The 11345-nt window shown below is 57.8% G+C and overlaps 1 protein-coding gene across 1 annotated transcript; it reads left to right on the forward strand.

Annotated features, from left to right (window-relative positions):
* Window positions 1-537: 537 nt before the first annotated feature.
* On the forward strand, window positions 538-11264 carry SCARF1 (scavenger receptor class F member 1). The gene is made up of 11 exons (XM_051992183.1): window positions 538-650; window positions 1190-1248; window positions 1618-1719; window positions 2522-3047; window positions 4216-4434; window positions 4824-4952; window positions 5040-5143; window positions 7928-8048; window positions 9721-9842; window positions 9920-10066; window positions 10303-11264. The coding sequence occupies exons 1-11, from the start codon at window positions 556-558 to the stop codon at window positions 11130-11132; spliced, it is 2454 nt and encodes an 817-aa protein (XP_051848143.1). The 5' UTR covers window positions 538-555; the 3' UTR covers window positions 11133-11264.
* The last annotated feature ends 81 nt before the right edge of the window (window positions 11265-11345 follow it).

Genomic DNA, 11345 nt, shown 5'->3' on the forward strand with positions numbered 1-11345 from the left:
CATCCCCTTGGTTTTGAAATGTGTCCCTCCCTCGCCCCCATCCAGAGAACTATTCCTCGTAAACACAAATAAAAATAAGAAAAAGGACTCCGCTTAGCGAAAGTACATCCACCATAGTCTGACGGCGAGTTCGATGTTCCCTCCATAGACGTCCAGCTGTCCAAGGAGTCGGTCCAACTAGGCCTGGCCCTACTATGGGCCCAGAACCCAGTCTGTTTCTGCCCTCGAAGAGCTTATGGAAAAAGGGGGTTTCCTTTTCCCGTCTTCTTTCACTCCTCTGTTGGATTGAACGGGTTCCCTCTTCTATTTCTCTCAGGCCTCAGAGCCTCCCTGCCTGACTCCCCAGGTGAGCCCCCCACTCCCACCAGAGGCTCCAGTCCCGTCACTTTCCTCCCCCCAGGGAAGCCCCGCTGTTTCATTGTTCCCACCCCTCACGCCGGGGAGGGAGGGCCCCGTTGGCAGCTTCCTCAGGAAAAGCCTTGGGAGGAAATAAGGAGGGGGATGGGAGCGAGAAGGGGGGGCAGAGTTAGACGACCGGAGTCAGCACTGGCCGCTATGGGGCCGTGGCCGCTGCTACTGCTCTGGGTTCGGGGGGTCTTGGGGGAGCTGGAGCTGGATCCTCTGGGGAGGCACGTCTGCCAAGATGGAAGGTTCGTGGGGAGGATCACGGGGGCCGGGGGCTGCTGGGAGGGAGGGTGCTAGCAGGAGGAGAGTGAGGTTGGTGTTTGGGTCAGTGGGGGAAGGAGCTTTCGAGCTGGAGGAGGAGGGGAATGGGCAAAGGGGGGCAATGATGTTGGGGATCGGGAGGAGGGAGGGAACTTGGAGGGCTCAGTTGAGAAGGTGGGAAGGGGGGGATTGCTGACTATGTGGCAGAGAAAGGAACCTGCAGTTGTTTCTGGAAGGCCCTGTGTAGTGATGGGGTGAGTGACTGGGGGGTCTGCTTCAAGATTAGTCTGTGAAGACCCACAACCAGACTGATTATTGGGGGGCTGGAAATGTGGAAATGACTGGAGGCGCCATGTGTGGCTCTTGGCTGCGAGACCCAGGGTTTCCTGGATGACCAGGCCGAAAGGCCACTCCTCGGAGCCCCGTGCTCTCTGTGACCAGAGACAAAATAGCCATGCCAGCCTTCCAGGCCCCTGATTTGGCCATTGTCCCCCCCCCCCCCATCCCTGTCTCTGCCCACTAGCTCTGCTGGATCTGTGTGCTGCCCAGGCTGGAGGCAGGAGGGCCGCGAGTGCACAGCCCGTGAGTAGCGGGGCCGGGGCCGGGGCTGGCCCACACTGGGAGAAGAGTCCTCCTGAGTGTGAGAGAGAATAGTTGTTACCCCTCAGGACCCCCAACTCCAAGGTCCCGCCCTTGTCTCCTTGGCTGGGGCCCCATCCTACTGGCCTCAGTTTACCCTCTCCCAGGTTACATAAACCCCTTTACCGGTGTCTGACCCCTTTACGGGACACCAGTCAGTCAGCAAGCTTATTAAGGCCCTAAGACTTTGCTGATGCTGGTACCAAGTGGGAAGGCGAGGGTCCCCCTGGCCCAAGTAGGGACCGAGGACCCGGGATGTTCTCCCCCTGCTTCCCTCCCCGTCCAGCTTGTCTGACCAGGCCTGCCTTGCAGCCATCTGTGAGGGGCCCGATGCCTGCGGGGAAGAGGAGGTGTGTGTGAAACCCGGACTCTGCCGCTGCAAGCCTGGCTTCTTCGGGGCCCAGTGCAGCTCCCGTGAGTCACTGGGGCGGCCGGGGCGGGGGCCAGGGCGGGAGAGGGAGAGGGCTCTGGAGGGGGGGAAAGGCTCCGGACCCCGGCAGCGGGGGAGGGGGGCCGCTCAGTCAGACCAGGGGGCTAGAAAGGGCGGGGGAGGAAGCACCAGCAGGGGTCACACTTGGGAGGGTATTCAAGATCTGAGTCACCAGGAATTGGGAGGCAGAGATGGCGGGGATAGGAGGTCAAGGTGACAGGGATGAATCAGCCTGGAGAGGGAAGGCCTCGAAGGGCAATGGCAGCCGGTCTGGCCCAGGAGCCCGCAGGCCCGCGCTGAGCTTGGGGTGACGGATGGATACCCTGCTCCTTCCCTCTGGGGGAGGGGCAGACACGGGCTCTCCTTCCACGAGAAGGGGAATCCTCCGCGGAGGGATCGCGGCTGGGAGGGCGCTGGTCCCAGGCGGCAGCGGCCCAGAAGCCGCCCGGCTCTCCTCCTAGGCGCCTCCGGGGCGGCTCCGGGACGGCGGCTGCCCCGTCGGTTCCCCCGCTGTGAAATGGAGGGCGATGGTGGTGAAGGGGTGGGCGCCGTGAAGCTTCGGGAGGGAAGAGCTGGCGCTCCAGGAGGGCCTCGGGACGAAGGGGCTTGGATCTCTTCCCTCAGAAACGTAACTTCTCCGGCCTCAGTTTCCTTGTCTGTTAAAGGACCGGACTGGCCGGGCTGGGGGGTCCCTTCCGCTCCTAACGTGATCCGTGACTCCCCGGGCCCTGGGGGTCGGGCGCCTCCCCGTCGGCTCCGCCCGACCCAGGCCCGTCTCTGTCCTAGGCTGCCCCGGCCAGTACTGGGGCCCCGACTGCCGGGAGAGCTGCCCCTGCCACCCCCACGGGCAGTGCGACGCCGCCACCGGCCGGTGCACCTGCAACAGCGACCGCTGGGGCACCGACTGCCAGTTCCTGTGTCCGTGCGGCCCCCACGGGCACTGCAACCCCCTGACGGGGGCCTGCCGCTGCGAGCCCGGCTGGTGGACCGCCACGTGCCGCAAGGCCTGCCAGTGCAGCTCCTCCTCCCTGGGCTGCGACCAGGGCACCGGGGCCTGCCGCTGCGAGCCGGGCTGGTGGGGCCGGCGCTGCAGCTTCCGCTGCTCCTGCCATCACTCCCCCTGCGAGCAGAGCACGGGCCGCTGCGTCTGCCGCACGGGCTGGTGGGGCCCCGAGTGCCAGCAGCGCTGCACCTGCCGCCACGGCCACTGCAACCCCGCCAGCGGGCACTGCGGCTGCCACGCCGGCTACCAGGGCCCCTTCTGCGAGCAGCCCTGCCCCCCGGGCCGCTACGGGGTCCAGTGCCAGAGCAGGTGAGGAGCGGGGAGGGGGGGCTGGGAGGGGAGAAGGGGGGAGGGGCCCTCCGGGAGGAGCACCCAGAGCAGGGGGAGGAGGTCAGAGGGAGGGGGAGGGGGAGAGGAAGGGACAGAAGGGGAACTGGCCACAGCCACCGGACTCCCCTGTTCCCTCAGCAGCCGAGCTTCGCCTGAAATGTCTGCACTTAGCGCTTTGCCCGTTGCCTTCCCCGCTCTGTTCCTCGACGGCAGGGACGGACTTTCGCCTTTCCTTTCGTTCCCTTAGCACAGTGTTTGGCCCATAGCACATTTAAGAAATTCTTATTGAGGAGAGATCCCGGGACAGAGAGAAGCTTCACTGGGAAGAGGTTTAAGGATGGTCTGTCTAAAAGGACCTGGACATCCCGACAGGTAGCGAGCTTCCTGTCACTGACAAGAGGTCGCAGGCTGAATGACTACTTTAAAAGGAAAAAAAAAGGAGTATTTTAATAGAAACGACAGTAAACAGCAATAGAAGCGACTCTATTCGCTTTCTGTTTTCTCTCTCGCTGGGGCAGGTATTAGGACGGTATTTGTCCCGGGTTCTTCCTCCATTTTTGAGGTTAATTAGCAAATTGTTCTTTCCATCCAAGCTCATTTCCGAACAAAAATCTCGCCTCAGCTTCTCCAGTCCTTGGGGTCTTTTCCCAGGATCTTTTATTTTTCCAGTCGACAAGCATTTAGTTTCTCTCCTTCCTTCCTCCCGGCACCTCAAAAAACAGCAATTCTTGCAACAAATGCCCGCTCAAACAAAAGGCATTCTCCTATTGGTCTGGGCCCGATTTCCCTTGATTCCACCTGTTAGACGGGCCTGGCTGACAGGCCGAGGTCTTCGGGTTTTCATTGTGCTTATGGTATAAGTGTTTCTCCGGGCTTTGCCCATTCTTACCTCAGTTTACGCCTCTGAAGAGCATCCCTTTTGTCATTTCTTATGGCAAGGAGATTTTATTTCCTTAGCATTCGTACACTGTGATTTAATGGCGCATCCCCCAGTGGCTCGAGACAGGAGGGGGTGAGAGCGGGACCAGGGCAGAGGGGGAGCAGACAGGCTTGTGCAGGGCAGTGGGGGGCCTGCGAAGCGGGGCAGGCTGGGAAATCTCCCGCGTCTACAATTCCCCCCTTCCCTTTCCCCTCCTCTGCCCCCCAGCTGTGGCCACTGCAGACACAACCAGCCCTGCTCTCCTGATACGGGGGCCTGTCTGGCCTGCGAGCCCGGCTGGAACGGAACTCACTGCGATCAGCCGTGCCCACCGGGCACCCACGGGGAGAAGTGTGGGCAGCTCTGCCCCCAGTGTCGGCAAGGTGAGGCTTGCCAGCCAGAGAGTGGGCACTGCCAACACTGTGACCCAGGCCTGACAGGGCCCAGGTAAGAGATGCCCTTATAGATGCCCCTAAGACTGGGCAGGACAGGACCAAATGTAGGTCCTCTGACAACTTCCTCCTGAGGGGAGTCCCCCCTTCATCTCCACTGTCCCCCACCTGCCTGTAATGGAGCAGATCGACTCACCTAAGGATCCAGAGAAGTGGGACACATGAGGGGGGGGCTTTGGTTGAGTAGACGGCGTGCTAGCCTTGGAGTTAGGAAAGCCTGAGTTCAAGTCCTGTCTCAGCCAGTTAATAGCTATGAGACCCTTGGCAAGTAACTTTAGTTCTAGCTCTGCCTCAGTTTCCTCATCTGCAAAAGGGTGGAAGCTGAAGGCCTCTGAGGCGCCCCCAGCTCTCGCTCTCTGACCTTGGGGTTCCATCTCTCCCCAGGTGTGAAGAGCCCTGCGCTCCCGGCACCTTTGGGGAGGCCTGTGGGTCACTGTGCCCTCCCTGTGTCGAGGGCACCTGCGATGCTGTGACTGGAGATTGTATCTGCAGGTTGGGCTACTGGGGGCCCAGGTGAGATGGGCAGGACAGGGGAGCCGGGCCCAGAGATGCCCTCTCTGGCTGCCCATCTGAAAGCTCCTTCCTCCTCTTCCACTACAGCTGCAATGCCTCCTGCCCCGTCGGCTTCTACGGAGTCAACTGTTCTTCCCCCTGCCCGTGCCCAGAGGGGCCCTGCCACCCCGCCTCTGGGACCTGTGAACTCGGTAAGACTGGCACGGGGGAAGGGAGAAAAGAGCGGTTGGCCTCCTTCTCAAGAGCTGGGAGGAATAATAAGCTAGCATTTATGTAGGACTCTGGGATTTTCACAACCTTGGGGAGGAGGTGCTATTATTAGCCCCATTTTGCAGATGGAGAAACTGAGGCAAAGAGAGGTAAGATTCACCCAGGGTCACACAATCAATAACAGTCTAATACAGGACTTTCTGTAAGCCTACGGTTCTCCCTGTGACATCTTAGCTGCTTCTGAGAAGCGCTTCATAACCAGACACGGGATGTCAGACCCACTTCCCTTGTCTAGGGGAGCAGTAATTCCATTTACTTTTCGGCGCTGGGGGGACCTCAGAGCCAGCTAGCCCAGGGAGGGAAGCATGATGGGCCTGAGGGGAAACTGAATCAAGGTCCCACAATTCTAACGCTGGGACCCTTTCTGCTAGTCCGTGTGGGCCAAGCTCTAATACTTATATCATGCTAGAATTATATTATGTCCAGTTCCTCCCTGGACGACCCTAGGGGAGTCAATGCCTTTTTATGCCTCAGTTTCCTTCTCTGTAAAGCAGAAGGTGTGGATCGGGCTAGATGATCTCTTGGATTCCTTCTAGCTCTTATGCATCCCAGTCTTGTGCTGGCCGGGGACCAGGGAAGGGGGGCAATTTATATCACCCTTTGAAACTGCCAGAAACCTTTTATGGAAATGATCTCACAGGATCCTCACTGGATCCTGGAAGGTGACTACTATCAACCCCATTTCACAGATGAGGGAACTGAGTCTCAGAAAAGTTTAGCGGACACACACCAAGTGAAGTGTCTAAAGTAGGATTCAGAATCTTCAAATGCTATACCCTACCCATACTGCCCTTCCCCTGTCAAATGCTGTAAGAACTGCTGTCCCCATCCTTCCCCTATCAAATGCTGTAAGAACTGCTGTCCCCGTCCCACGTGACCTTATGGTCGCTTCGAGGAACGAAGACAAACCCACAGAGAAATGAGAGCATCAGTAGAAACAGTGTCTAACTGAAGAGTAAACTGTGGGAGGGAGGCAGCCTGGTTCTCAAAGTGTGCTCTGGGATCCTGGGGACCTCCAAGACCCTTTCAGGGGGGTCTGTGATGTCAAAACTATCTTTAGGACAACTTCTATATTCCTAATACAGCAATAGGGACATATGTTATACAAGAGCATGCTGGAACTAGCTCCCACTGGCTCTCAAGAGCCATTTGTTCAATTTTCAAGTCGAGCATTTACATCTCAGAAGTAAGCAAAGGCTACAGTAAAAGAGGCCTGGATTTGTTGTCTTTATTGTCTAGGCTTAGGAAAGTGATAGAGAAAGTGTCGATTATGCAAATGAAACTTAAAAAGTGGATACTCTTATATTCAGAGAGCTGGTTGTTAAATATTTACCATCATACCTTTCAGATATAATAACCCCCATAAGTGAAAGCTTTCAGTGGGTGGGGCTCTCGATCATTCTTTTTGAAGATTATAAAGGGTCCATTTGACAATCTCTAATGCACTGAATAGACCAACTTGGAGTCACTAAGTCAAGGCAAGTCAATGAGCATTTATTAAACATCTACTGTGTACAAAGTGCTGGGGATTCAAAAAAAAAAAAAAACAAAAATATCTCCTGCTGTCAAGGAGTGCGGTTTAATGTGGGTGGGAAGGGAGACAGCATGCAAACAACCATGTACCAAGAAGTTCCATACAGGATGAACTGGAGCTGGCCCCAAAGGATTCAGGAGGAACATTGACTATGAGGAGTAATTGGAAGAGGCAGCTAGGTGGCGCAGGAGCACCAGCCCTCCTGATGTCAGGAGGACCCCAGTTCAAATCTTATATCGGTGTGACCCTGGGCAAGTCACAATTGCCTCAGGGGGAAAAAAGGAGTAATTGGAAAGGCATCTTGCAGAGGGTGGGATTTCCCCTGAGGTCTGAAGATTTGGATCCAAATCCCACCTCAGATATTTACTATTTACTTTTCAGACCTTCGCAGGGGGGAAATATATATACATAATATATCTTAATCGTATATATAAACTGTAGGTATTATATAGGGATTGGGGGGAAATAATTTAATTGGAGGAGAGCAGTCAGGGAAGGCTCTGGAGGCGGTGAGCTTTGAAGAAAATGGGTAGATTCTAGAACAGAAGGCAGACTTGCTGTATTCTTCTCCCCCCCATAATGAGCCCCATTTCTAGGTTCTAAAAGGGGAAGGATTAAAGTCCACCCTCCAGGGTGTGGAAGGTATCCACGTTTTCAAGGCTTTGAGCCCAGACTGTCATCAATAACTAGAGTGGGGCAACTGGGGCTTTGCTATAGGGTGCTAGAACTTAAGGGCATTTACAAGACTTGCTACTGCAGAGAATTAGCCAGAATAATTAGTGGTAAAAGGAGACTCACCTCTTCTGTAAAATGGGAATAAAAGCATCTTGCTCCCAGGGCGTGGTGAGAATCAACTGAGATCACAGCTCCATCCCAGCTGAATTCTTTTTCTTAAAGCTCTGTATCACAGGCAGATATTCAGTCCTAAGGAGGCAATTGGATTCCCTTTATTTATGAAATTCTGGGTCTTTAATTGGGAGATAAGGGAAGGGGTAAAGGGGGAGAGCAGGAAACTGGAGTCTCCTTGCTCTCTAGGAGGGAGGGGGAACAGGTGTGACTAGGGACCCAGAGGGAAACCAAAGGGCATGAGTCGGCTGCTGCCAGATCAGAGGAGTTAGGGACCTCACAGATTCGCCCCTTCCCCCTCCCAACGGTGTCTTCTTCCCCAAAGGGTTCCAGGGCCAGGGCGCCCTCCTGGCCGGCATCCTGGTCCCGCTGCTGCTGCTGCTGCTGGCTGTCGTGGCCTGCGTCTCCTGCTGCTGCTGGGCGGCTCAGCCCGACCCCAAGGACAGGTCTTGCACACGTCCCCCCAGGGTTGATCACTGCCAGGGCTCCTGGTGCACCTGGGTGGGGGAGGGCCCTGCAGGGGGGAGATGCCGGTTAGGATCCAGGACCCTGGGAAAGGAAATGAGGAGGAGAAAAGAGTATAAAGAGGAGAAGAGAAGCCAGACAATACGGAGTAAGGAACAGCCCCGTTAGGAGCCAGAGAATTCCCCGACTCTGGGGAAGAGGATGAGGGACTGGAGAGAACGTTCCAGATCTCACCCAAAGGCCCTTCCAGGGCAAGGGCCCCCCTTGTGATCCACGTCTCGCTAAAACTCTACCTGCCTTCCTTTACTTAAGGAACTGAAACTCCCAGCTCCCTGGGAAGGGGAAGATGGAGCCCCTTGGGGGCCAGAGTCTCCAGGAGCTTGCTGGGAGGGTTCCCTTTCCCTTCCCAAAGCAAAGGGCCTGCATTCGAGAGCCCTCAGTACCAGTGAGGGGGGACTCGTGCTCTGGGGTGGGTGCTCTAGGCCCAGGAGGCCCAGCCAGAAGCCCCTGGGCAGAGGGAAGGGCAAAGCCCCAGACTCTCCCAGAGAAGAGAGATTAGAAATTCTCTCGATTGGCTTTAGGGAGCATGGGGCACTTCCCTCACAATTGCCCAGTGAGATAAGAAAGGACTATCATTAAGACTATCTCCATTTTACAGATGAGAAACTGAGGCTCAGAAAGAACTGCCCCCTAATCCAATAAGTGTTAGCCAAGGACAGGGATTCCCAAGGGGAATTGGTAGAGTAAAAGCCAATGACAGGAGTCCAAACTCTCCCTCTGGGGCTCATTCGCTATCATTTTACACAAGTCGGGTCATGGCCTTGTGCCTCAGTTTCCCCATATGCAAAGTGAGGGGGAATTAGGCTAGATGGACCCTGAGATTTCCAACTCTAGCTATCGCTCTAGGTGATTCTGTGGGAGGGGGGCCCAAGGCTGAGTGGGCAACACTTAGGTGCCATGGAACTTGGAGAATGAGGTTTTTTCCCTTTCTCAAGACAGGATTACACCTCGTCTGCCGTTTTAAGCTCCCCCAAACCCTGCGAGGGAGGCCGGAGTCATTTGCTCTGTTTTACAGATAAAGGGCCTGTGACCTGTCCAAGGTGATACGGCCAATTCTGGCTGGAGCGGGAACCAGAGCCCAGCACCCCTGATCCCATTTCTGGGATTCCCATTTATGGTTCAGGCAGAGAGGCCCCGAAGGAGACACTAGGACATAGGAAGCCAGGCCACTAATAGAAGAAGAGCCAGAGAACCACCAGAGGAAGGAAAATCCCTTCCCTGCCCTGGGCCAGAGTAGGAGAAGTCGGCGAGGGTGTCAGCCAAGCCCCCTGGGAGCCCAGACAGACGGAGCTCCGATCACGGAGGGGCCCGACTGGCAGGAGGCGGCGCTCTGGGAGGCAGGGACAGCACAGAGGTTCAGAGCTGCACCGGCTTCCTCCGGGGAGCCACTGGGGGGAGGCTGGGAAAGCTTCGAATGGCGAGGGGCTTTCTCCCAGAAGGAGTGGGAGCCATTGAAGGTTTTTGAGCATGGAAGGAAAGGATAAGAGCTTTCCCCAACGGACTCTGCGAGTTATTGGGAGGGAGGGAACGTCGTTTTCCAGGACCGTTCCCAGCCGGGCTTTCTCCGTCCGACCTTCCTCTCTCTGTCCTCAGGCCGGCCAGGGACGGGGCTGCTGTGTCCCGAGTCAAGCTGCAGGTCAGGGGGGCCCTGAGCAGCCTGGGCTCGGCGCTGCCCTGTGGCTCTCTCAGCAATCACAAGCTGCCCCGGGTCACAGGTAGGAGGGCCCCGCAGGGAGGGGCCCGGGTGGGGAAGGTGCTCCCCGCTGGCCTGCTCACCCGGCTCTCCCCACAGTGTCCCACCACGACGCCGAGATCCCCTTCAATCACAGCTTCATTGAGCCCCCGTCTGCTGGCTGGGCCTCCGATGACTCCTTCTCCTCCGACCCCGACTCTGGGGAAGAGGATGAGGGGCCGGCTTACTGCGTGCCCCCCCCACAAGGTACGGCCCCCCTGCCCCCGGCTCGGCCCCCCCTCCCTCCACCCCTTTCCCCCCTAGTTTCTTCTCCTCCCCTTCTCCGGGGCCTGTGTTAAGCTTGAGGTTGGGACAGAATTCTCTAATGTGAGATAGGGAAAGAAACGGGGGTAGGAGAAGCAAGGAAAAGAGGCCGTCGGGGGTAGAGGGGGCTGGGGTCCGGGTCTCCCTTCCTTCCCCCCTTAGCCATCATCCTTTCACAGACGAGGAACTGCGAGAGGCCCGTGAGGCAGGAAAAGCTCTCTCTGCACCAGAGGAGCCTTCCACGCCTTTTGCCATCCCACGAACTTCCAGCCTGGCCCGAGCCAAGCGGCCCTCCGTCTCCTTTGCTGAAGGAACCAAGTTCGGGCCCCAGAACTCCCAGGACTCCGGGGAGCTGGCCAGCCCCTCGAGGAAGCCCAAGCGGCTATCCCGGCCAGCCCAGGCCCAAGCTGAGGGGCAGGAGGCTGAGGGGCCTCCGGGTGCTCCGGAGCCAGAGGACCCTCAGTCTGGTTCCCAAGAGCCTCCCGGCGCTGCTGCTGCCCAGGGGGATGTGTCCGCTGACCACCGCAAGCTTCCTCTCGGGGGCAGGACTGTGGCCCAGAGGGTAGAGGCCATCGAGAGCGGTAACAGGGGGAGCCCGGGCCCTGTGACCACCATCTACATGTTAGCAGGGACTCCCAAGGGAGCCGAGGGGCCCGTGCGGGCGGTCCTGCGACGCTTTGGCAGCTTCCAGAAGGGCCGGGCGGAGGCCAAGACCAAGGGCGGCATTCCCAAGCCTCCTCGCCGGGCCCTGGGCCGGGATAAGGGCACCCTGGTCCCCTCTCCCGGCCCCAGCCCCGACTCAGCTCGGTGCCCGGAGCCCTGTGAAACGCCAGCACCCGGCGAAGGCAGCCAGGAGACCACCGGCGGGCTCGGGGACGATGGCGCCAAGGGGGGCACCGCGGAAGCAGCTGCAGGGGACGCGCTTTCTGAGCTGGAGGAGGCTGAAAAGGAGGTCGAGGAGCCCCAGTATGAGAACGTCAAACCTGGCTCTGGCACCTCGAATTCCTGAGGTCTCCGTGGGGGAATGGGGGGCGCTGGGAGGGGAGGCTGGGAAAGGGACTCGACAGCAGGACTGGGCCAAGGGGCCACACTTCTGCCCTAATAAAAGGCTACAGGGCTGAGCCAATGCTGGAGTCCTCTCCTTTTCTTTCTGGAGCCGGCTCTGGATCGCTGCCCAATGAGCTTGCCATAACCAGGTTGGGGAGCCAGGCAGGCTGTGTTC

Source organism: Antechinus flavipes, chromosome 4 (assembly GCF_016432865.1).
Source record: "Antechinus flavipes isolate AdamAnt ecotype Samford, QLD, Australia chromosome 4, AdamAnt_v2, whole genome shotgun sequence".
In the NCBI taxonomy this organism is placed as follows: Eukaryota; Metazoa; Chordata; class Mammalia; order Dasyuromorphia; family Dasyuridae; genus Antechinus; species Antechinus flavipes.

Coding starts and splice junctions, on each gene's coding strand:
- SCARF1 (XM_051992183.1), top strand. CDS start 556: ATGGGGCCGTGGCCGCTGCTACTGCTCTGGGTTCGGGGGGTCTTGGGG. Junction 4,435..4,823: donor CCAGGCCTGACAGGGCCCAG/GTAAGAGATGCC, acceptor ATCTCTCCCCAG/GTGTGAAGAGCCCTGCGCTC. Junction 4,953..5,039: donor TTGGGCTACTGGGGGCCCAG/GTGAGATGGGCA, acceptor CTTCCACTACAG/CTGCAATGCCTCCTGCCCCG.